A 26,452-nucleotide genomic window follows, 5' to 3' on the forward strand; every position below is an offset into this window, starting at 1 on the left:
GTAGTATTATACCCCAAGTTTACATTTTCACATAATGGATCATCTGAAAAGTGCAGATTCATATTAAAAAAGCATTTTGGATTTTCGATTATTTGAGATTGGAGGGAAGAAGAAACCATTGTGTTGAGAAACGGCATCGGACAGTAAGAGACAAGAAACACTAAGGAAGAAAACCGTGTTTTAGACCAGCCGCATATGGGAGTATGAGCCGTGGTGGAGAAGACCATGCTCAATGCAAAGATGCCTGCTAAGAGAGACGATAGAATAGCCTGGAAGAAGCTGACATTTTGTGGCTTGTTGCGATGTGTCTGTGATTAGTGGCGTGCTCGACAGGTACGATGTGATTTTGTCACCTGCTGCTTGGATGAAACTGCTCGAACATCACTTCAGACAGGCCTGAATTCCTTTCCTCCTTTAACTCATTATTTTCCTTTATGTCCTTGCAAATATTCATTTGTTATTTTGCTTTCCCATCCACTCCACGCCCTTTGGAATTAGAGACTTCCGTTTGTGCTGTGCAATTGTCGGCCCTCGCGTTGTGGCCTATGTGTTAGTTACTTAATTATTTCATTACTACCGGGTGCCAATGGGTATCTCGAGTGTTGCATACCTTCCCTACCCTGTTTCCTAATCTCAAGTGAAGGATTTCTATTTATTCAACAGCAATTCAAGCGCAACTCTGCTTGAATAGCATGCATGTGCAATTTAGGTGACAGTTATTTTAAATCAGTGGCAGTATTCGGATTATAATTCTGCTCGGTCACATCCGATTACCTTCATGGTGCGACCCACAAACGGGCAACTTAGTGATCTCCTGAGCACATAAACTAGGACCTCCGGAGCCAGTATTTACAGTACCCCGAGTGCCATCTCTTTTGGGCGAGGTCGTAATACTACCCTGTTTAAGCATGTTATGAAGTAGTCACACAGCAGAGAGCAGTTTAACATGAGCTTTAATGGGTATTAAAGGTGAAAATTACAATAAGATTTGCATTCACCTAATGTCAAATAAGCTGGGATAAGAACACTTGCAGTCAGTCATTGGTAATAAAGGAGCAGAAAATGTTTTGGGCTTTTCTTAAAAACATAATGAAAGTCAAATTCTAGGCCTTTCCAAATCCAAATTAATCAACTGACAACTCTTGTCGTTTGTGACGACGAGGATGAATTCACCATTTTCTCCCACATTGGAACTTCCTTTTCTGCGAATGGAACTAAAATACAAGGGAACAAATCTCAGATTAGCGTACATTGTGGATTTAACACTTTTGAGGTTACAAAGCATGCTTAGTAGTCGTAAAAAGGTGTTTTCCTCTTGCGGAAGTCCAACCAGCCTAAGTAGTCACTGTTTCTCAGGTTGTGATTCTTTTCTTGTGAATGAGCACCTTGAAGGGGATGAAAAGGTAGAGCTTTAGTAAGGGTTTCTTTCACCATTAACACCAAACATGTGTTGCATTACTTACCTTCGTCTATTTTTCCATAAACACATGAAAATTTGACACAGAGAGTGAATAGGTGAATCCTTCCCTGCCAATACGTGAACTCAAGGTTTTGAAAAGGGAAGGAAGAGTGAAGTGGAGGAGAGGTTCCAATTTTTTCTAGTGTATGCAGTGCCTTCAGAAAGTATTCACACCCTTTGACTTTTACACATTTTGTTGTGCAACAGCCTGAATTTAAAATGGATAAAATTGAGATTTTTTGCTACTGATCTACACATAATACCCCATCATGTCAAAGTGGAATATATATATATATATTGTTGCGGATCTCAGAACGTCGGCCTTCCCCTTACCAAGGGGGGATGAATCCCCTTGTCTTTTTACTAGCCGACGTGATATGTGGCTATCACGTTCCTTCCGGTCGGTGTTAAATAGGGTTGTAAGCCGAATTAGTCTTATTACCTAAGTACTAACACCTTCCGGGAAGCAAGGAAATAACCCCACCCAACCCCAGTTTCAGTGGACACGCCGAGCGAAAGCGAGCCGCGATTCGGGCCGTTAACGGGAACTAACCTGATTGGAGCGGTTCCTGATCGTGCCACACTTACCCAATGGAGAAATCACTAAGACGGTCGAATTAAGAGGAAAACAGGAAGAACAGCGAATTTATTACACACTTTGTACAAATAAGAGGGAGAAGAAGCAGAAATGTACAGCGAAGAAGAAGAAGCAGCTACACAGGGCATCCTTCAAAGTCTTACTTATCCCTGGACACGGGCCCGCTCGCACTCAGGCTCAGACTCAGACTCACACGGGGTTTGTAGATGGTCGGGTTGAGGGTCCACTGATGGCGTCCACAGCTCGCTCCGGTCCCCGACTCGTACCACAAAGCAGATGGTGATGGTAGATGGCAGGCAAGATCGCCCTGTGTCGGTGGCGCGGATGGGACAATTATACTTTGGGGGGATCGGTAAGCTGGCGATTATACTGGCGTACGTAATAGTTGTACCGGCGCCTTATACGTGCTCCCGGTATAGCTCGGTACAATGCGCCACTTCCCCAAGTCCTCTGCAAGGCGTCGCTCCGGCAATGCTTTCCCTATGGTATCACCAAAGCCAAGCCAAGTCCCAGTTCTTTACCACTGCCGTATGCACGCGAGTTCTTCTCATATATCGAGTGTCGTTCAGTCCTCTTGGTAAAACGCAATCGTGCAAGTCCTCTCCCTTTTCATAACTGAGGTGGGGGCCTCGCGCAAGGGGTTTTATTGCCACACCCAGCGAACCCTCTGGAATCTCCAGCCACACCCTGTCAGGTGATCGCACCCGAGCCCTGGTTGGTTGTTGGGGTCTTACCGGCTCCGCCCTTGATGGCTGCGTGACGTGGCCACACCCCCGACCTTGCGCTCCGCACCCTTTCCAGGCCTACCTCGTGGCATTTGGCTGGTTTGAGCGAGCAACTGGCAGCTAACGCTGCCGGCCCAACGCGTAACAAACTGCGAGCATCCTAATGCGAGGAGCAATGGGGTGCAGACTGGATGGTGTGCAATGGAGTCGATTGGAGGGAGGGCTGCAAACTGAACGGGCCTACTCTTATTTGTTTTACACAACGCAGATGATAACTATTGGAAATGGCCTTATCTCACATATACTAAGAAATAACTAACGTTCTAAGGTGACCTACGTGTTGCTTGTGGCCTAACTATGGGGTGCTACCTTTAACCTTTAATGATGTTACCTGTGTGGGTTCTCAAAACCGCAACACTGCACCCCTCCTTTGCCAGGCTCGTACCCGAGCCGAACCACATACCAGTGAGGACGGCCGGCTTCAAGCAAGGGACAGGACTACCTTTTAAATTAGTGTGACACTTAGGTGTGGTTACCCTCTACTTTTAACCTAACACCCTGAGTGCGACAGTTTTAAACACTAGATATGTCCCACTGTTACGGATCCCGGATTTAGAGGAGTTACTATTCATGTCATTGCTTATTAATGTTTATTCTATTAAAGGTTGTTGTGGTTAAAGGGTTAGTGAGGCTCCGGATAACAGGAGACCGGAAACGGGATAGTGAACCGGAAGAAGAAAAAGACACGAGGTCCGGGAGAAGCGGCGATCTTCTTCTTCCTCGCCCAGCTCCGACACGAGCGGTGTCGATATTGAGCTGCCTGGGGGACGCTGCGTTTTGAAAGCCCGTCTGGCGAAAGGAGTTATCTGCGCGGGGTAATTACCGATTACACGTCAAGTTGCCGTGGGTTCGTGCACGGAACCAAGCGTCCGGCACAGTTCGCCTCAACGTCTACAAGGACGCGTACGGGTCGCACCTTGGGCCTCGCGCGCTTTGCAAGCCGCGCTGTGCTTTGCCCGCTTTGCTTTGCAAGGAGGTGTGCGCTGCAGCAGCTGTTCCCGGTACGCGACGTGCACGTTTGGAACACGTCAGCCAGGGGTTCGTTCAACCGCCCGTGTGCGGAGAAGTCGACCTTCACCTTGGTCTGGAGGGGCCCAGAGACATTGTGAGGGACAGTGACCATTGAGGGGTCGTGAGTGGGGAAAGGGGGGAAATTTATGAGATGGCCATCTTAGTAAGATTGTTGATGGATTGTTGATTGCTGATGATGGATGGAGAATATATTATTAAGTAATCCGGATCCTTGGTGTGGGGTTTCTTATTGACTTGAATTATTGTGTCTTTCATATTGATTGCGCTACGAAAGCGTATAAATCAGATATCTTTCTGGCGGGGTCCTCCCACGGTCCGGGGGTCACCAAGACCAGGTAGTTACCGGGAGGACCACGTAACACCACCTACTGCGTTGTGTACTATCTAATCAGACTCACACCCACAATTAACCGAATTACGGATTTATTTTCAAACTACACATAAAGCCGGTGGGGAGCATGTTATTTACAAGACTACTAATTATTTACAATACTACAACCCAGGACCTGTCTTTTGTGGGAAGAAATATTGAAAAGAGGAAACACAAATGCCATGCACTGCACCAATACACCATACCCCATAATAAATCAGAAATGCACCATCACCAAAAAAAAAATGCACAAAAAGCACCAACATGAAAATGCACAAAAACATTTCAAAATATATCATTGATGCCTATTGCACTCTATTGTACACCCACACTGGCTGCTGGGCTGCGACGTCTTCTTGCTTCATGTTCTTCCATGTGCCATCGTCATACTTAAAGTCTTCTTGTCCCTGACACACCAAAGATTAATAAAAAGGCACAAACCGTGTCCGCTTTTTATTTATGGCCAGCAGGGCCATCTTAGGTGGTCCGCGTGCATGGCATCGATGCCACTTAAAAACACAGTGGTCCGCAGGGCAAGATAACGTTTGCCGCGATTGTCTGCCCAGCAAAGGTGCCAGGCCACAGAACGTGTGGTCCATATGGTGTACTGGTGCAGGCAGCAGGGTGCAGCGCAAGAGTGCAGCCGCACAGCTCAGGACACCTGCACACTCCCCTCAACAAAAGGTAATGGGTCCATGGGTGGGGAGGAAAGACAAGCAGAGGTTAGCGGGGGCAAGGGCGCAAGGGTACACGTCAAAACAAGGTAATGCAACATGAGGGGCGCGGAAGAGCGAGCGGAGAAAGCTCGTCCCTCGCCTTTCGTGACCCCCCATGTCAACCTACTGTACCCTTGCCCTTCCTCGTATTTACAATTTACAAATTCCGTCTCTATCGTCTTGTCTCCCATATCTCCCCCTAATTCCAAATTCGTTGCCAATCCCTCCCAAGAAGGAAGGGATGGAATAAACACAATGTCTCACCCACGTCATGATGCGTCTTTCCATCCAAACATTTGCAAAAACCTGGTGTGGAGTCCTGGCACCTTGGCGAGTGGATGTGTATGGTGCGAAGAGATTTCATCCTAACTATCCTTCTAATTGACAAACTCTTTAAACTACCCGGGGTCTTGCCCTGCCAATTGGCATCTTTAAACTATGCGGTTCTAAAAACCAATTCCCATTGACCATCCTGTGGTGCCTCCCAAATTTGGGGTCTCACTACCCCATTTTTTCTATCTGTGCCTTCGCACAATTTCGGGGCTGGGTCGTGTGGCTCTACCAGCAGGTCCTACTTAGCTGCGCACCTCCGCCACCGACGTCGCCACCCGAGCTTGCCTAGCTCCTCAACTACCCTAACCTGGGGAAGGCCCTCCTGGCTCTCTCACCCTGTGATGCCCTCCCTGGCATTGGGCTACCCGGGTCCTCTCCTCGGATCCTCGGGCCCCGCTGAACTCCACTTCTGAACTCTACCTGGCTCCCAGAGCCTACCTGCGGCCTCACCTGGCCGACAGACTACCAGTGGCGGAGTGCCCATGTAACCATACTCACTAACAGGCTCACACGCCCAGCCATTCCACTTACTTATGCACCCCTCAAAGCAACAACTTGCTACTACACGCACCACAGATGTCAATATCCAACAAATTTACCTACTCCCTCTACCTAACTTTAAACTACCCTCCCCGGGTATTCGTGAAGGAGTCCATCTTCCCCCATCCACTCCGTCGCACCATGCACTCCACACTACTCATTCCACACACCATTTACTCCACACCATTTATTCCACACCATTTATTCCACACCATTTATTCCACACCATTTATTCACTTGCACCCCATGCAATTCTTTCACTCAACACCATTACACATGTCCTCAATACTCCATTCACACACTTTTACACACACACACACATCATTCACGACCATTGCCTCATTTGCTCACTCTCACCACAAAGATTCTCGTTCTCAATTCCTCATTTGCGCTGAAAGCGCATCCTCTAGCTTACACACACAGCATCATCTACCTAACTCCTTCCCTCTAATACTTGTGCTTTCCCCGTCTTCCCTTATACCAAGCACATCCCTCGTCATGATCATCCACCTAATCTGACTACGTCCCCACTACCTGTATCAATGTCACTACTTAAATCTTGTCTCCTAAAGTCATCTTTCTAGATCCCTAACAATTATCCGAGCCCACCCTGGCTAGTTTTCACTGCCAAACCCCATACTCTACTGCTCCTTTGCCCCAATGGTGAGGGATGGTAGGTTTAACATCCCTCTACACCGGCTACCATCGCCAACACTATTGCTCTTCCAGTCCACTACTCTCGAGCCTCTCGGTGCGCCGTAATACATTTTCATTACAGCTCGGCTTCGCAAAGCCGAGCAATGCATACTGGTAGTTGGTCTACTGTTGGTTGGGTCCGTCCGGCATTTTCGATTCTGGGGAGGAGGCATACTCAGACCGAGGTTCCAGGCGCCATCCCGGCACGGAGCCTTCCGGTCTCCGGCACGATGACCCAACCTCCCCCGGCTGGAGCACAGCGCCCGCCAGGGGGCGAAGGTCCGACCTGGCCTACCTCCCCCGGAATCGTGCCGTTCGCCTCTTGCACCACGGCACGGCACTGACCATACACGGCGGGACCCGGCCCGAATCATGCACGGCGCTCCTTGCGAGAGAGCCGCGGCAACGATCCCCGCCGGCTCCCGCGGCACACAAAGAACACCACGCCTCGAGAGCTCGCGTCGGCTATACGTCGGCCTAAACGCTGCCCCGGTCCGCATCGATGCCCGAATCGCATTCCCACACCAAGCAACCCATTTCTCACTCGTACATCCCATACACTCCCTGCATTCTACTACTGGACTCGCTCGTGCACACTCTTCTCTCGCACACTCTGTTACACACTTCTCTTCCACGCACTCCATAACACACCTTCCCCGCACTCCTCTCGTGCGCTCTCCTCCATTACGTACTCTGTAACCACCACGGGGGTGCACTCTATTGTACACCCACTCAGCGCACACCTACCCACGGGTGTGCAATCTCCCGCTGCACACCCAATCACGCGCTCTGGTGTACACTCTCGCACACTCTCTCCAACGCGCTCTGGTGTGCACTCCCGCACACTCTCTACAGCCATTGCACACTCTTGGTCACACTCCGTTTCACACTCTTCCCACATACACTCCGCTATACATTAATTCTCACTATCCGTTTCATACTTGCGCTCCGGCGCCGTCTGCACACGCACGCCATTCACCTTCATACACCTCACCACGGACCTTCCACAAGCGCCTGGGTGACGTTGGGATCCCAAGCGCGCAAAAAATATTTTCGCGCCAAACACTTTCGCGCCATACACAATCCTGCTTACCTTCGGGATCCTCCTCTCCTGCACAAACTGCAAACTTCCATTTTGGTTAGGCAGCACGACATCATAATGCGAATGCAGACTTTGTGTACATTCCATTTCTTTCTTCAATTCATGTACTACCTATGCCGTCTCCTCAACCCCAATTTTAATTATAAATTATTTTTCTTTATTAAGCTCGACGACCGCTGGTGCACATAAAACAAGATTTTCCAATTCAGCGGCCGTCGGCTTTTCTATACCCCATGTTGCGATTTCTACCCCGGTCCACGTAACTATGCTTTGCTCAGGCTCGCTTTCCCCGCGTTCCTCAAGTCGCGCTACCCCGTCGCATATCAGTGTGCCTTTTCCGCCCGACCTGCGGTCTATGTTCTCCCCAATTTTTTTTATGTGGCCAGTGGCCACCCATTCGGTTTTCAAATTCTTTCATTTCTTTACTCTGCGCCGTGAAGCACACTTTGATTTGCCCGGGGTCTTGCCCTGCCCGGGGTCTTGCCCTGCCAATTGGCATCTTTAAACTATGCGGTTCTAAAAACCAATTCCCAACCATCCTGTGGTGCCTCCCAAATTTGGGGTCTCACTACCCCATTTTTTCTGTCTGTGCCTTCGCACAATTTCGGGGCTGGGTCGCGTGGCTCTACCAGCAGGTCCTACTTACCTGCGCACCTCCGCCACCGGGTATTCGTGAATCGTGCACACTCTTCCCCATTCCCCACACCGTGCACACCCATTCGGTTTTCAAATTCTTTCATTTCTTTACTCTGCGCCGTGAAGCACACTTTGATTTGCGCCATTAGGGTTTGTATGTGTACCCCCCCCCCCCCACTTGCGCAGCGGCCGCAGCCCTCGTCGTCATGTGCGAGGCGCTGCCATTTTGTTTGCTTGCCACCCCTACCGCTGCACCCTCATCCGTGTCCTCTTCCATTTCTCCCAATTGTCCAAATTCTTCCTGGGGGTCCTGGGTTACTTCTAACTCCTCATCTAACCCCACCGGCATCCGACCGCCTTGGCTATCCATGGCATGATTTAATTTAGGTTTATAATAAAATTTTGGCCGCTCGTAATTTTGAGTGCGTTAGGCGCACTTCGGGTCAAATCCCACTCCCCGACACCAATTGTTGCGGCCAATATGCACAATTGGTGTCCAAAATTTGGTCTAAAAAATGTATTCCCAGGTTCCAAATCCCCACTCCTGACTTCCAATTGTTGCGGATCTCAGAACGTCGGCCTTCCCCTTACCAAGGGGGGATGAATCCCCTTGTCTTTTTACTAGCCGACGCGATCCGGGGCTATCACGTTCCTTCCGGTCGTTGTTAAATAGGGTTATAAGCCGAATTAGTCTTATTACCTAAGTACTAACACCTTCCGGGAAGCAAGGAAATAACCTCACCCGAACCACGGTTTCAGTGGACACGCCGAGCAAAAGCGAGCCGCGATTCGGGCCGTTAATGGGAACTAACCCAATTGGAGCGGTTCCTGATCGTGCCACGCTTATCCAATGGAGAAATCACTAAGACGGTCGAATGAAGAGGAAAACAGGAAGAACAGGGAATTTATTACACACTTTGTACAACTAAGAGGGAGAAGAAGCAGAAATGTACAGCGAAGAAGAAGAAGCAGATACACAGGGCAGCCTTATACAGTCTTACTTATCCCTGGACACGGGCCCACTCGCACTCAGGCTCAGACTCACACGGGGTTTGTAGATGGTCGGGTTGAGGGTCCACCGATGGCGTCCACAGCTCGCTCCGGTCCCCGACTCGTACCACGAAGCAGATGGTGATGGTAGATGGCAGGCAAGATTGCCCCGTGTCGGTGGCGCGGATCGGACAATTATACTGGGGGGGATCGGTAAGCTGGCGATTATACTGGCGTACGTAATAGTTGTACCGGTGCCTTATACGCGCTCCCGGTATAGCTCGGTACAATGCGCCACTTCCCCAAGTCCTCTGCAAGGCGTCGCTCCGGCAATGCTTTCCCAATGGTGTCACTAAAGCCAAGCCAAGTCCCAGTTCTTTGCCACTGCCATATGCACGCGAGTCCTTCTCATATATCGAGTGTCGTTCAGTCCTCTTGGTAAAACGCAATCGTGCAAGTCCTCTCCCTTCTCATAATAGTCCTTGAGCCAACCGGCCATATTTTGAAGTGAATGCTCCGGCGGGGGGAGTAATTCTCATTATGATTTTCCATTAGACCAATGTCTCAAGTGTCAGAAAAGGTGTGATGGACATCTGAGAACGGTAGCTTAGTGCCCGGATGGACGCCATCTTTGAAACCACCCAGCTCGAAAATGCCCATTTGGTGGGGTACATTGTTGCACGTGTATCTGGACTTCTATACTAGCTATCGATGTGTGGTTGACGACTAAATATACGTCCGATGTGTACCGTCTAAATAAAAAATAATATGAAGCATTTTGTTTTAGATTAATTATTATAAAAATCAATTGTCGAAAAAAAATCATATATTTTTCAATATTTTATTATTAGACTTGTACTTTTTTTAGTGAAACAACACTGGTATGATTTTCCAAATTATGCATTGTGCTACACCGTTTATCTGTCTATAAAAATAACTCAAAAACTAAAACATATCATCCACCACGAGTTTACACAAAAAATATATGAAAAGGCATGCACTTTCCACAAACCGAAACTATGTCAGTTGGAATTTCCCGCCGATAATCAACCCACAGAACCCAGTGCCGAAAGTGACGTCAGTCTATTCTATATCTATATTCTATATTCTATATCTCAGTCTGACCTGATTAATCTCTGAGGGGGGGGGGGGGGGGGGGGGGTGGGTGGCTTACGAACTAAAAGTGAACATGTTAGATGGCGCCACATACAACTCTATTATAGAGTTGTATTGTGGCGCCATCTAACATGTTCACTGACTTGGATGAGTATGTCTATGTAAGCTGGCGAGCTTTTCGGATATCGGAGTAATCTAACGTCAGTCTTTTTGTTCTTTCAGCTGAGATGGCCGGTGTCGAGGCGAAACGGGCGAAGATTGAACCTGAGTCCGGAACGTGCATCCTGTGCAGCAAGAAGTCGCCACTCTCTGAACTAAGCAAGGCAGCGGGCAACAGTTCTTGGAAGACATTGTGTGACGCAGCCGCAGTTAGAAACTTTTATCCAATTCTAAAGCTAGTCCAAGAAGGCGCAGTTGAACTTCCTAATATTCCAATATTATACCATAGGGCTTGTAGATCAGACTTCACTCACAAAAACCACCTAGCTACTTTGACCAATGCAGCTAGAAGTTCTTCAGTTGATACTGGCGATGCGGTGCGACGGCGATCATCACGGGAAGAGACAGGATCAACTTCAACGGTCTACGATGATAAATGCATTTTTTGCCAGCGTGCTTCAAAATTCATAAAAGGCAGTCGTACCCGTGAAACAGTTGTCTTGGCTGTTGAACTTCGAGCAGATAAGACAATAAGAGATGCTGTGACAGCTCGCAATGATGAGAGAGTTTTGGCATAGACTACACGAGATATGGTTGCAGCTGAGGCTCACTACCACTTCTCCTGCTATAGAAACTACACACGGCCCCAAAAACCTCAAGTAGAAACTGACATTGAAGATAATATCAAGAAAAAAGAAATGATACGATGTATATTCAATTTCATTCGCACTGACTTGTTCTTGAACCCGAGGATTGTTCCAATAGTTGATGTTGCAACAGATATCCTGTCTTCAGATACATTTTCAGTTGATGTTCGTGACTCCATCAAGAAGAATCTGCAGCGCACATTACAAAGAGAGTTTGGAGAATCGCTCATCTTCTTCAATGTGAAACACCGTGTATACTTGATGCCCGATAATCTGACAAAGCGAGAGATTGCTGCAGAGTGCGTAAACCTGAAAGCAGAAGTGAAAGCATTTGAACGAACGGACGGTGAAAGTAACATTGTGCGTGCAGCTACTTCACTGCGACACCAGATCAAAGATGCTCATTACAATGAACGTTGGCCGCCTCAGCCAGCAGAACTCACTTCAGATTACGTGAAGATACCAGATTCTCTTCGTGTATTTCTGCATACTTTGATTTGCGGGAGTGGGGGTAGCTCTGCGCGTGCCGACACACTGGTATGGTCGATGGCTCAAGATATCATCAATGCTGTACACCGGGGTACCATCAGAACATCGAAGCATGTCCTACTTCCGTGGGTCATGAAAACGCTCACCGGTAATACAGAGGTCATCAGAATATTGAATCGACTCGGGCACGGATGTTCGTACACAGTTCTGGAAGAAATCGAGACAGCGCTATGCATAGACAAATTAGCAAGTGTGGAGAAAGATACAGTACCACTTCCGTCACATGTGCACCCTTCGGTCCCGACTATATTAGCATTCGATAACATCGACAGGCTAGAGGAATCGCTGAGTGGTGGCGGAACATCGCATCGCGTCAACGGTATCATCGTCCAACCGAAGTCGCAGTCGTGTTTGCCGCCCCAACCTCCATCGGCAGTATCCAAAGCAGATAAGAAGCGATCTATCCCGTCATCCAGCGATTTAGTTCCAATATACAGCGGTGGGAAACGAGAGGGCCCACCTGCAATCAAGCCTGCAGATCTTTCTGACACTCTTGCAGGCGCAACATCCCTTGCGCAGCGCCGAAATCACGTATGGATTATGACTCGCATGCTGGAACCATGCGATCAGACAATCAGTTCGTGGACTGGTTTCAACATCATGACTAGAGATCGTGTTCAGGTGACGGAAGATGTAGTTGGCTACCTGCCGACTATAAACGCGCCTGCCACAGATATGGCAACAGTGCAAGAAATCCTCAGAGAAGCTCTGAACATCATGTCATCACTTCAGCTTGAGCGTATACCGGTGGTGCTAGACCAGGCACTATTTGCTAAGGCGACCGAAATAGCATGGAAAGATGTCGATCGATATGGAAGAATCGTGCTCATGATGGGGAACTTCCATACCATCTGTAACTTCATGTCGAGCATTGGGAAAATGTTTGGAGATGCAGGCCTTCGGGATGTAGCTGTTGAGTCAGGAGTAATCGCTGAAGGTTCCATCAACAGGGTTCTGGAAGGCAAGCAATACAACCGTGCTGTGCGACTCCACAAGTTGATGTACGAGGCACTAATGCGCATCATTTGGAAGGGCTTCCAGGTGTGGATAGAAAGCAATCATCCTGACAAGGAACCCCAGATTCGAAGCACTGACCTCAAAATTCGCAGCATCAAGGAGGATGTTTGCCACGAGACTCTCGCTGCTGCTCTCGATGATGATTCATGTGTACAGAGCTTTGACATGTTCGCGAAATACCTACATTTTCTGCGAACCAAACATGGAGACCTGGCTCGCTTCTGGATGATGTATATTGATATGGTAGAGACCCTGCTGGGGTTGATTCATGCGGATAGAGAAGGCGACTGGATGCTTCACTTGGCTTGTGTCAGAAGAGTGATCCCTTGGTGTTTCGCAATGAACAAGGTGAACTATGCTAGATATCTACCAGTGTACTATGCACAGATGACGCAACTCCACGAAACATGCCCCGAGTTGTACAGGCATTTCAATCAAGTACAGCTTAGACCAGGGAATCCATTTGCCAGAATCGCTGTTGATCAGACAACAGAAGAAACAGTAAACAAAGATACGCAAACAGCTGGAGGAACACGAGGTTTTAGTCTTCGACAAGGGGCTGTGTCACGATACTATCTAACTGCAGAAAATCGGGCTACTGCACTGAGGCAACTACGAGAAACTATCCTTGTGAATGGCAGCGACACATCTCACGCCAAGCACCCTGACTTGTCTACTTCTCGCATCAAACGTGATGAGTCTGGCGTCACAGCTATCTGTGATCTACTGGAAAATGACTGGACCAATCCATTCGCCGATGATCCGTCATGTCTTCTCAGTATATCTACCGGAGCGGCTGCGAGGGAGGACGTTTCTAATGACCTACTCAACACCCTGCAAAAGGGGGAAGCGGCGTATCAAAGCTTCCAGAAACGTCTTGAAGAGGGAACAGGCTTTCATGACACATTGAACAAGCTAAACTTGAAGACCTTTGGTAAGATCAAGCAGAAAGTTGTGAAGGGCACAAACAAGGAGATCGTCCTGAGAGCTGACAGACAACTGTTTGCCACCATGATACTCATCGCCAAGACAAGGAACCTCGACATGCAACTTGTCCTTTGTCACCCACTAGGGCCGTTACCATGGTCTTTGGCAAACGTTGATGGGTCAATGAAAAAAACGAACAAAGCTGCACTTGCGAAACACATGGAAGGTCTTGTGGAACCAGCCGAGAACGTTGACAAGCGAAGTGCAACAATAATTGATGCGATGGCTCTCATACAAAAGATGCATGGCGAGAACGACACGTTCGAAGAACTATCTGACCGCATCCTTGCTGCAGCGCTTCACGCTGGTCAAGGCAGTGAGCGCATCGATGTTGTCTTTGACACATACACAGAAGAATCCATCAAAGCAGCTGAGCGTGTGAACCGCGGTTCAAATGAAGGCATCAGTTTCAGCGAGATCAGACCCGCACACAAAATCATGAACTGGCGGCGTCTCCTTGCTTGCAGCCAGACAAAGGAGAAACTGGTTGTGTTTCTGGCGGAGTCGTGGAAACATGAAACAAATCGCGAAAAGCTAGGCAACAGAACACTATGTCACCTGTGGTGAAAAATGTCTGGTACTGACCCGCGATAGGTGGAAGTTGGTGCAAGCACTCGAATGTAGCCACGAGGAAGCAGACACGCGTATGTTTCTCCACGCAAAGCACGCCGCTACCCACTACAAGACGATCATCTTAGTGGCAGATGACACCGACGTTCTGATCATCAGTCTTCATCTCAGCAGAACCATCGATAGTCAGCTCTTCATCAGACGAGGAACAAAGGTTCGAGTCAGAATGATCGACGTTGGAAAGTTGGCTGCGGTATTGGGGTCTGGAGTTTGCAGTGCATTGCCAGGGCTTCATGCATGGAGCGGGTGTGACACTGAGTGCTCTGGCTAGCCAAGGAAAGATAAAGGCTTTGAAGCTTGTGCAAGCGAATGAGCTGTATCTTCAAGCATTCACAGATCTGGGATCTTCGTGGAATGTACCAACAGACGTCTTCAATAGCATTCAGGCCTTCACGTGTCAGCTGTACGCCAAGAACATGAAGATCGTCGGTGTTAATTCGCTCCGTTATCACATGTTCTGTGCAAAGAAGGGCCAGATCGAATCTGGACAATTGCCGCCTTGTGAAGACTCCTTGATGCAGCATACGCTTAGGGCCAACTATCAGGCGGCTATCTGGTGACGCAGCCTTGAAAACCTACCAGACGTCCCAACACCATCAGCAGGACATGGTTGGGAACTCGATGATGGCGGTTCGCTCACAATCCGATGGATGGCGGGTCTACCAGCTCCAGATGTCGTCTTGAATCTCATCTCATGCACATGCAGAAGGACGTGTCGACCGTCAGATTGCTCCTGCATACTGAATGGGTTGAAGTGCACTGTTGTGTGTAAGCTGCAGGGATGCTCCAACATGGTGCAGGATGATGCTCTCGTGGCTCAGGATGCCAATGACTCTGATGGCGACTCTGATGATTAACTTTGTGTGCACTGTATATTGTATAGCATATGTTGTTCTCTATTATAATGCAGGCCAAATTGCCTGAAAATCTTTATAGACAGATAAACGGTTTAGCAAAATGTATAATTTGGAAGATCATACCGGTGTTATTTGACTATAACATGACATGTTCAATGATACCTCCGCTTGCTTATTAGGAATATACATCGTATGGTGTTAAAATCAGCTCCATACGTCTTTCCAAACTCTAGTAATGAATAATTAATATAATTGGCGGCCATTTTGAAATCCAAGATGGCCACCAAAGTGCAGATTTCCTATGTAACAATTTCCGCCTGCTTATTAGATATCGTATGGTGTTAAAATCCTCTCCGTACGACATTCCTAACTTGCGTTATCGTCAGAATAGATAATGCCAGCGGCGGCCTAAGTCATTTTATGCCTCTTTACATTTATTTGTTGTAAACTCGTGGTGGATGATATGTTTTAGTTTTTGAGTTATTTTTATAGACAGATAAACGGTGTAGCACAATGCATAATTTGGAAAATCATACCAGTGTTGTTTCACTAAAAAAAGTACAAGTCTAATAATAAAATATTGAAAAATATATGATTTTTTTTCGATAATTGATTTTTATAATAATTAATCTAAAACAAAATGCTTCATATTATTTTTTATTTAGACGGTACACATCGGACGTATATTTAGTCGTCAACCGCACATCGATAGCTAGTATAGAAGTCCAGATACACGTGCAACAATGTACCCCACCAAATGGGCATTTTCGAGCTGGGTGGTTTCAAAGATGGCGTCCATCCGGGCACTAAGCTACCGTTCTCAGATGTCCATCACACCTTTTCTGACACTTGAGACATTGGTCTAATGGAAAATCATAATGAGAATTACTCCCCCCGCCGGAGCATTACTTTTGGTCTGGCTCAAGGACTATAACTGAGGTGGGGGCCTCGCGCAAGGGGTTTTATTGCCACGCCCAGCGAACCCTCTGAAATCTCTCGCCACACCCTGTCAGGCGATCTCACCCGAGCCCTGGTTGGTTGTTGGGGTCTTACCCGCTCCGCCCTTGATGGCTGCTTGACGTGGCCATACCCCCGACCTTGCGCTCCGCCCCCTTTCCAGGCCTACCTCGTGGCATTTGGCTGGTTTGAGCGAGCAACTGGCAGCTAACGCTGCCGGCCCAACGCGTAACAAACTGCGAGCATCCTAATGCGAGGAGCAATGGGGTGCAGACTGGATGGTGTGCAATGGAGTCGATTGGAGGGAGGGCTGCAAACTGAACGGGGCCTACTCTTATTTGTTTTACACAACGCAGATGATAACTATTGGAAATGGCCTTATCTCACATATACTAAGAAATAACCAACGTTCTAAGGTGACCTACATGTTGCTTGTGGCCTAACTATGGGGTGTTACCTTTAACCTTTAATGATGTTACCTGTGTGGGTTCTCAAAACTGCAACAATATATTAGAAATTCTTACAAAATGATTAAAAATGAAATACAGAAATATCAAATTTACAGAAATATTCAACCCCCTGAGTCAATACTTCGTAGAAGCGCCTTTCGCGGTGATTACAGCTTTGATTCTTCTTGGGTATGTCTGTATCAGCTTTACACATCTGGATTTGGGGAGTTTCTGCCATTCTTCTTTGCAGATTTGCTCAAGCTCTATCAAATTGGATGGGAAGCATCAGTGAACAGCAATCTTCAAGTCTTTCTACAGATTCTGAATGGGATTCAAGTCTGGCCTTTGGCTGGGCCACTCAAGGACTTTCACGTTCTTGTTCTAAAGCCATTTCCGTGTTTCTTTGGCTGCATGCTTGGGGTCATTTTCCTGTTGGAATGGAAAATTTTGCCACAGTCTAAGGTTTTTTTCACTCTCAAACAGGTTCTCTTCAAGGATTTGCCTGTATTTGGCTCCATTCATTGTTCTCTCTATCTTTACAAGTCTCCCAGTCCCTGTACTGAAAAGCATCCGCATAGCATGATGCTGCCTCCACCATGCTCCATGGTAGGGATGGTGTTAGATGGGTAATGAGCTGTGCTCAGTTTCCGCCAGATGTAGCACTTTGCATTCAGGCCAACGAGTTCAATTTTCGTCTCATAAGACCACAAAATATTTTGCCTTGTGCTCTTAGAGTCTTTCACGTGTCTTTTTGCAAACTCCAGGTGTGCTGTCATGTGCCTTTTTCTCAGGAGTGGCTTCTGTTTGGCCACTCTCCCATGAAGCCTAGATTTGGGAAGTGCTGCAGTGACTGTTGTCCTTCTTGCAGGTTTTCCCATCTCAGCCAAGGAACTCTGTAGTTCTGTCAGAGTGGTCATTGGATTATTGGTCACCTCCCTGACCAAGGTCCTTCTTGCCCGGTTGCTCAGTTTGGTTGGATGGCCAGCTTTAGGAAGAGTCTGTGTAGTTCCATATTCTTTCCATTTCCTAGTGATGGAGCTCACTGTGCTTTTGGGAACTTTCAGACCTCTAGAAATTGTTTTATACCCTTCCTCAGATCTATGCCTCCTCACAATTCTATCTTGGAATTCTACGGACAGCTCCTTGAGCTTCATGGTCGAGTTTCTGCTCTGACATAGTCAACTGTGGGACCTTATATAGAAAGGTGTGTTTCTTTTTAAATCATGTCCAATGAATTGGATTGGCCACAGATTTTATTTTTATTTTTTATTTTTTTTGTATACTGAATCGAGGCTCGTGAAAGAGCTAACATTTACTTCACAAACAAATCAACCAGACAAACAAAATATATAAAAAGAGGGAGCAGAAAACAAGATGGGGAGAGAAGGGGAAGCACACAAACAACATTTGAGAGCAGGGAGATGTGTGGAAGGGAGAGGGCTTGGGGGGAGGAGGCGTGGGAAGGGGGGAGGGAGAAGTATAAAACACAAGGACACCAAGGACTTCCAGGACAGAAGTTGGTATTTCAAAAAAGTGGAATTGGGGTGAAATTAGCGGGGGTAGAAAAGATCAAGGTTTTGGATGGGGGGAAGATAAGAGATGGTGGTGAACAGCTGTTTTAAAGACCTGGAGGGTGGAGTGGGATTGAAGAGAGTGAGGGAGTTTGTTCCAGAGGTGGGAGAAAAGAGGAATGAAGGAGTGAAGGTGAGCAGAGAGTCTTGATTTTGGCAGTTTGACCATAAGAGGGTTGCAGGCAGATCTTGTGCGACCTGTAGGAATATTTGCGGGACAGAGCCCAGAGAGAGCTGGGGGGGCAAGGCCAGAGAGGAGTCGGTAGAAGACGGAAAGACCACCAACCTGCCTGCGGTGAGTGAATGAGAGGCCCTTGGAGTTAGCTTCATCGCGGGAGATTCCAATGATTCTGAATGCTTTGGTTTCAACAGCGTGAAGACGAGCTTGGTGTGATGCAGGAGCACCAGCCCAGAGGGGAGAGCAGTATTCCATTGAGCTGCAGATGAAAGCCTTGTATGTGGTGAGGAGCTCAGGTGTGCCAAGGAAGGACTTCGCATGACGGAGGATGCCCAGTCGGCGACTGGCTTTGGAGGCCAGATTTGAAATGTGGTTTTCCCAGGAAAGATCATGGCAGATAGTGAGACCCAAAAGCTTGAGTGACAGAACTTCTTGGAGAGGATTATTCAGAAAGTGGATGGGAGGGGTTGTCCAGTCGGTCTTTTCGGAGAGACATCGTAAGAGTGTGAGATTTGTCAGGATTGAAAGACATGTTCCACTTGTTTGCCCAGTCTGTGATTTTGTCCAGGTCTGCAGAGAGTGAGGAGGCTGCAGACTGCCGATCTGAGGGATGAAGAATGGAGCGACAGAGAGTAGAGTCATCAGCAAAGAGATACAGAGGATTTTCAAGAGAGTCAGAGAGATCATTGATGAAGACCAGAAAAAGCACAGGGCCCAGAACACTGCCTTGTGGAACTCCAGCCTGAACAGGAAGAGGAGATGAGAGAAACCCATTCAGGGCCACACGTTGACTACGACTAGAGAGGACGTCCGCCAGCCATGCGTGGAGATTTCCATGGATACCAAAAGAGGAGAGTTTGGTGAGCAGAGCGGGGTGCCAGACGGTATCGAAGGCACGTGATATGTCAAGGGAGACTGCTCGAATTTCCTGTTTGGCGTTGAGGACCTCCATCCATTGTTGAGAAAGCAGAAGCAGCATGTCCAGAGTAGAGTGTCCAGGTCTGAAACCAAATTGATGATCAGAGATCAAGCCATTGGAGAAGAGGAAAGATTTCATATCTGAAGCAATGATGGATTCCATGACTTTGCTGATAATTGGGAGAAGGCTGATTGGTCTCTAGTTGCTGGGATCTGTTTTTGCACCTTTTTTGTGCAAAGCGGTGATGTTGGCAGATTTCCAAGCAGATGGAAGATGACCTTGAGCAAAAGAGAGGGTGAAGAGAACAGAGAGAGGGAGTGAAAGAGCGGAAGAACAGGATTTTAGGACCCGTGGGCCATCCATTGGATGGACTCCAATGAAGTTGTAGAGACATCTCAAGGATGATCAAAGGAAAAGTGGATGCACCCGAAGTCGATTTGGAGTAATGGTTGAATAGCCATTGACCCAAGACATTTCAGCTTATAAAATTCAACTTTGACATTATGGGAAGATCAGTGACAAAAAAATATCAATTTAATATATTTTAAATTCAGGCTGTAACACGTTAAAATGCAAAAATGTCAAGGGGGTGTGCATACTTTCTGAAGGCGCTGTATATACAGTGGCCTGCAAAAGTATTCACCCCCTATCAATAATGCCACATTTAGATGAATTACGAATTATGTGGAATCAATTTTTCCAAATGAACTTTTTAATTCATAACTGAAGAGATCACACTAAACACTTGAAGTTGGAGGTTACATGTCAGGAACACCTACAAAAAAACATGTACAAATCAAAATGTACTGGTTGCAAAAGTATTCAGGCCCTTAGGCCAGTACTTGGTGGAAGCTACGAGTATTGTTTGGTAGGTCTTTATCAGCTTTGCACAGTGAGACGCTGAAATATATATATAGGACCTCTGGAGTAGTCTTTGCCCATTCTTCACATGAAAATTGCTCTTGTTCTGCCAAGTTTGATGGGGGATTGTCTGCACTGCATTCTTCATGTTTTGCCATAAATGTTTAGATGGGATGGGTTCAAGTCAGGACTCTGACTGGGCCACTCTAGAATATTTATTTTCTTCTTATTCAGCCACTCCAGTGTAGCTTTAGCTTTGTGCTTTGGAGCATTGTCCTGAACTGTGAATCTCATACCTACAGACTTGGCATTTAATATGGAATATTTTTTTTGTGGGGGTGAACTTACTTTTCAAGATGTCTTAGAACCAAAAGTTCATTGGAATTATGTTGAAATTATTCTAGATTTTGTTAATGTGACCTTTAAAAGAAACAAAAACCACATTTGACATTTCGAAACAAATAAATTGACCCTTGAAAGTGATGTAAACTGATATCGAACTCAATTCATGGACAGTTCAGTGTTAAACTTCTGTACGTTTTCCAGAAGTATCTCTTTATTTTGCACATTAGCCAAATTTTTTTAAAACAAAAACAAAAGTTAAATTACGACTGGGATTACGGACAGTAAAATTACAGTTCAGTACTTCGTGTAACCCCCACGAGCATTCAGGAGAGCACGTACACGTTGAGGCATGCTGTTCACGAGATTTGCCAAGGTTTGGACAGGAATCGCTTGCCATGCAGTGACAATAGCCTGCTGCAATTCACGCACAGAGGTCGGCTGCTGGTCCAAGTGGTCGATTTGACACGTTAATTCTGCCCACAGGTTCTCTATCGGATTCATAACCGGGGACATGGCAGGCCACTCCATATGCTCTACACCACGGTCAGCAAGAAAGGGTTGGATCATGCGATCATGATGAGGCTGTGCATTGTCATCTTGGAAGACAAAGTTTCCTCGACAGGCTGCACGAGCAAATGGAAGCAATGTTTCTTCCAGAATGGCCCTGTATTTGAACTGGTTCAGATTTCCATTCAGAACAACCAGGTCAGTTTTGCCCCCTGCATGAAAAGCAGCCCAAACGGTCACCCCACCACCTCCAGCTTGGACTCTTGGCACTATACAATCTTTGTTGTAGGCTTCATGCACTTGTCTGTGCACTCGGACGTGGCCATCTTGACGATAGACCAGAAATCTAGGCTCATCACTGAAGATCACATGATTCCAGTGTCCTGGCTGCCATTGACGGTGCTCTCTGGCCCACTGCAATCGGCGCTGGCGGTGTTGTCTGGTCAGGCGTGGCTTTCTCAGGGGACGCCTGGCACGATAGCCTGCTTGAACCAGTCGTTGGTTGACTAGCCTTCTGGATACAGGCACATTTGTCAGTTGCTGCCACTCAGCCCCAAGCCCATTAGCTGATTTGGTACGGCCATTGCGGACTAACCTGGTTTAGCTGGCGATCATCCCTCCTTGTGGTTCTGCGGGGACGTCCTGGCCTCGGTATTGGTGTAGGGACACCCCTCTGAGCATTTTGTTTCAGGATCTTTGACACCTGACCTTGAGTGATGCCATACTGCCGAGCAATAGCACGCTGTTTCATGCCGTAATTTCGTAAAGCCACCACTCCATGACAAACAGCATTGTCGAGTTGACGGACCATCTCCAGAGGAAGCGGCAATAACTTTTGGAGACGTGCAGCAGTTGTTTTCCACTAATACAGAACACAACAACCCTTGTATGCCCGACTGTGAAGCCAATCATCAAATGCACATGTCCGTACATTTTGCCACGCCACCTGTGATATAATCCTGTTGTTGACTTCTTGTTGCGACAGACAATCAGTGACATGGTTCTTTTAACAAATAAATCACCAAAGTGTGAAAGAAACTCACCAGATTGATATACTGAGTTAAGAAAGTAAACCCAAGTCAAGAAAATAAAATATTCCATCTTAAATGCCAAGTCTGTAGTTTCAGATTTATGGCTGACTCAAGCAGGTGTTCATCAAGGACTTTCCTGTACTTTGCACCATCCATTGTCACTTCTATCCTGACAAGCTTTCAGTTATTGATGGAAGCAGTTGTTTCTAAACCTGCTTGTTGTCTTTTTTATCCTATTTTTCTCCTTCTATTTTCTCTATTTTGTTGGTTAGACATATCATGCTATAAGTAGATGGAAGGTTGTGACACATTGATTTGCTACGCTAGCCTAGCCTACGTCCCGCTTATGGTTCCGCTCGGCCGTACATAATTAATATATAAAGGTGGGGTGTCAAGAGCATTGTTCTCCATCTGGGATAACTAAATCAGCAGTGAGGTAACGTGAGATTGGGGCACGGGGACCCTACCAGATTTAGTCACCTCATATGGCGTCTGTGGTTACTTAGCAACCCATCCGGTCACAGAGTTATCCTTGGCTCGTCGGCTTCCGAGTCAAAGGTAGGGAAGCGAGTCCGAGAGGCCACTCATGACCTGGCCAACACACCCTTAACATTTGGTGTCTATGAAATATAAATAGATATAAATCTACAGAAACGGAGAAAACTATGAAAAAATGATGTTTAATCTCCATAACCATGGTGCATAATTTGACAGCAACAAACAAATTGTAGTGCCCGTTAATTGTGGATGCGGCCGTGCACCGCAGGGTGGCATGGGCTGGGCATGCAGCCATGGGGGGCACAAACGTTCATGGATGGAGAAACTGTGCGTGATGCATGGCGATACACATATGACGTTGAGAGGGTCTTCCAGTTGGAAATTGCAACAATTATTGTCTGACTTCTACTTTTGAGTGTTGTCACTTATTATTTACCAGCGCATTGCCAGTAGAGTGATGATTGTGTCACCCGTATCCCTTGCCCCCCACACCCTTATTAGATCAAGGTCTTGGGATTCCCAGGCATTTGCACGGCAGTTGGCCGAGAACAAACCCTTGGGTGTGTTCCATTCACTAGCAACGGTACCTGCCCTACGGGCGGGGCTTCAATTTGGAGGCCCAAATGAAAAGGCAAAATATCAGAAATGGAAGGCTTTTTTTATTTTAAACGATTTATATAAACATCCGTTAAATCATATCACACGCAAATCATCAAAATCTAAACAGTATTTGTAGAATTTCAATAAAAGCCACGTCACTGTTCATATCGATAAATATTATTCCATCATGTTTGGAAAAACTGGAAAAATTGGAAAAACTATATAGCCTATTTTACTCTAGGGGGTCCCAGGATTACCCACCCAAAATTTCGTTGCGATCGGTTCAGCCGTTTTTGCGGTACCTGGGAACGGATAGACAGACATTTGGTGAATTATAGTAAGATTAACAATCAGCTTGCTATCGCTTGCCAAGCCAGCCATTCCGTATCATCAATTTGCTTGGAGTGCTTGCGTGAGTGCTTAAGCTGTTTGGTAATGGAACAGACCCCTGGACATGTGGGTCACCACTCCATTGCGAGGTGTTGCAGGTTAGGGTAAGAACTTGTGTTTATTACATGTAGGGTCTGACAGATGGTGCACAGGTGTGCTGGCTGTCCAATGTGGGTGGGATTCTGACCTGACGACAAACTATCAGATTGGTGATTCGGAAGCTGGACCATGAAACCATGAAAAACATGAAAAACATGGTCTCTGGAAGCAACGTCAGCACAACAACTGTTTGTCGGGAGCTTCATGAAATGGGTTTCCATGGCACACAAGCTGAAGATCACCATGCGCAATGCCAAGCATCGGCTGGAGTGGTGTAAAGATCGCCGCCATTGGACTCTGGAGCAGTGACAACGCGTTCTCTGGAGTGATGAATCATGCGTCACCATCTGGCAGTCCAACGGAGGAATCTGGGTTTGGCGGATGCCAGGAGAACACTACCTGCCCGAATGCATGGTGCCAACTGTAAAGTTTGGTGGAGAAGGAATAATGGTCTGGGGCTGTTTTTCATGGTTCATGTTTTCATGGTTCATGTTTCACATGAAAAACACCTTCACATCACAAAGTATACCCAACCCTTGGATCATTTAAATATCCTTCGCTAGATTTGCACTAATATTTCTTAAGCCTGGTGTTTCGTCTTCCAGCATTGGTGGGCGTTAAATATCCTACGTTGTCTTTTGCGGAGTAGGCGAGTTATTGCCGACATCCTGAACGAATTGCAAATTCCAGCCCGAATCACTTTCTGTCTCCAACCTAATCTGAAGATTCTTGATCAGAAAATCTTCGTTAAATTCACTTTCTGACGAATGAGATGCGAGTTATGCGGCCCTTGTACATTGGCGTGTTGAGACAATTCTTCCCTTGATTATGTCATGAAGATGATGTCATAACCATCGCGGAATTTTTAGCGGAGGTTTGATTTTTTTAAAAAGTGTAACACCTCAAAAAATCATGCTCAGTTCTTTGTTTATTACTTAAAAATCAAAATAATCAAAACAAAACAAAACATTGTGTCTGTGGACTTTTAAGGCCTGACATTCCACAGGAGATGATGATAAATAGAGGCTAACAAGTCCTGGAGGCAGAACTGAGCTAGTACGAGGGGTGGGGTGCAGTGGGCGTGGCTTGCTGTGAGGGGGCGTGGATGGGGGAGGTGGCAGCATTTGCTCGTTCTGGGTAAAAACCTCGACGCAGCTCACATGCAGGCACCTTTGCAGGCTCCGTCTTTAATCACACCCTATCGTATGTAACATGCCCTTATAAAGAGATGGCCTCCACCTTCAGCCTTGAAGCACTAAACTCCCCCTTCCCCCCCCCCCCCTCCCGGCCACTATTGGCCCGCAGCTCAGCGTCTGGGTGGGGTGAACCCAACCCTGACCTTTAACCCTGGACTTTGGCATGCTTTGCCATGATAGCAGCTCTCCGGTCTAAACTGGCATGTAAAGACAGCTCTCCCGTCTAAATTGTTGGCCTGGCAAGATGCTTTAAAGAATATTTAGGACAGATTACAAAGGGATAAAACATGAAAAGGGAAAGAAGGGATGGCGGTTTTAGAAACAATGGGGGAGGGTATACAGCATCTTTGTTTCTATAAATAAAACGACGCATATTTTATAAATACCACAATTAAATTACGTAACGCTTGCAATATGGGAAATAACTATCACTATACTATACATAGTTACCCCCAAGAAGGTATTCCCACAACACTACCCCCCACTTCCCTCCTTTAGACTCTCCAGAGTCTGCATCCAGAATGGAGAGAAGCGCTACGTCCATCTTCACATATCGTACAATATAACTTCCCAACCTAGTCTAAAACCTGCATACAATAATTATTTAAAAAACAGTTCTTCCCAAGTCGAATGCATCGTTCCATTGATCCTACACAATCTCACTAAACCACATAATTTGTACAACTATATTTGGATGCATTTTCATAACAAACGTGTGGTTAGGATGGGGTGAGTGTATCAGGACGGGCCTCTTCTTCTCCCTCCGATGGAGTTCATGAAGTCCATTGGTTCTGGACCCACCAACTTGGTAGCACCTCCCTCACCCAACGCTATCCATTGGTGTCGCACGGACCCTTCGGTTAATACCAGGGCTCGCGGATGGACCGGAATGGAGTTACTCAAGGCGACTACCAAACACGGATTGTGCTATAATAAACGCGGGAGGAAGAAGGGAAGTGGAAAGCTGTGGTAAAAGCGCTTACCTTCTGGTGAACCGACGGCAGCTTCGATCCTGCAGGGAATTAATGAACTCAACAAACCAGATTTATCGTACAAAAATAGAGATTTATTCACGGACCCGATAACAAGGAACGCGACTGTAATCAAATAAATGGCCTAAATTAGGATCCCACACACCTCACTTCGGAAACAAGACACAGGAATGAATTAAAGGAAAATAATTGTCTCGTCGTGTAATGTAAATGTGGTGCGTCTTAACTGTCCCTCGTCTTGTCTTGTCTGCCGTCCAACACGGCTCCGTTCGGCCCCGATGCACCCACGAGGTACATCGCTCCAGCACCACAGCACGGAGCCCCGTTCCAAGCACCACGCAGATGGCGAGCCAACGACCACCAGGGACCTCCCAAGACCAAGCAGGGAAGCGCAGAGAGCACAAGACAGCCAGGGAAGGACGTGCTGCAAGAGGGTTCGAGCTGCAAGAGGAAGCTGCGCAAGCAAGAAACACCAGACGTGCAAGACGAAGCTGCGCAAGCAAGAAACGCCGGACGTGCAAGACGAACTGCTGGATCTCCAAGAGGGAAAATGTCGTTCAGCGCGCCCCTATATAGCCTTGCGGCGGTGACGTCAGCCTCGGCGCGCCACCCAATCAGTGCCGTCCACCGAATCACAGGC

The 26,452-nt window shown here is 47.0% G+C and overlaps 1 protein-coding gene across 1 annotated transcript in view; it reads right to left on the minus strand.

The window, feature by feature from the left end:
* Positions 1-941: 941 nt before the first annotated feature.
* The window catches only part of LOC144892652 (uncharacterized), a 31,518-nt gene continuing 6,007 nt past the window's right edge, over positions 942-26,452 (minus strand). Inside the window, exons 3-4 of the mRNA XM_078780442.1 lie at positions 1,331-1,385; positions 942-1,214 (exon numbers count right to left, since the gene is read on the minus strand). Coding sequence (XP_078636568.1) covers positions 1,097-1,214; positions 1,331-1,385 — 173 coding nt within the window. The 3' untranslated portion in view covers positions 942-1,096. The remainder of the gene's footprint in view (positions 1,215-1,330; positions 1,386-26,452) is intronic.

This window comes from Myxine glutinosa, chromosome 6 (assembly GCF_964187855.1).
Source record: "Myxine glutinosa chromosome 6, kmMyxGlut1.1, whole genome shotgun sequence".
NCBI classification, from domain to species: Eukaryota; Metazoa; Chordata; class Myxini; order Myxiniformes; family Myxinidae; genus Myxine; species Myxine glutinosa.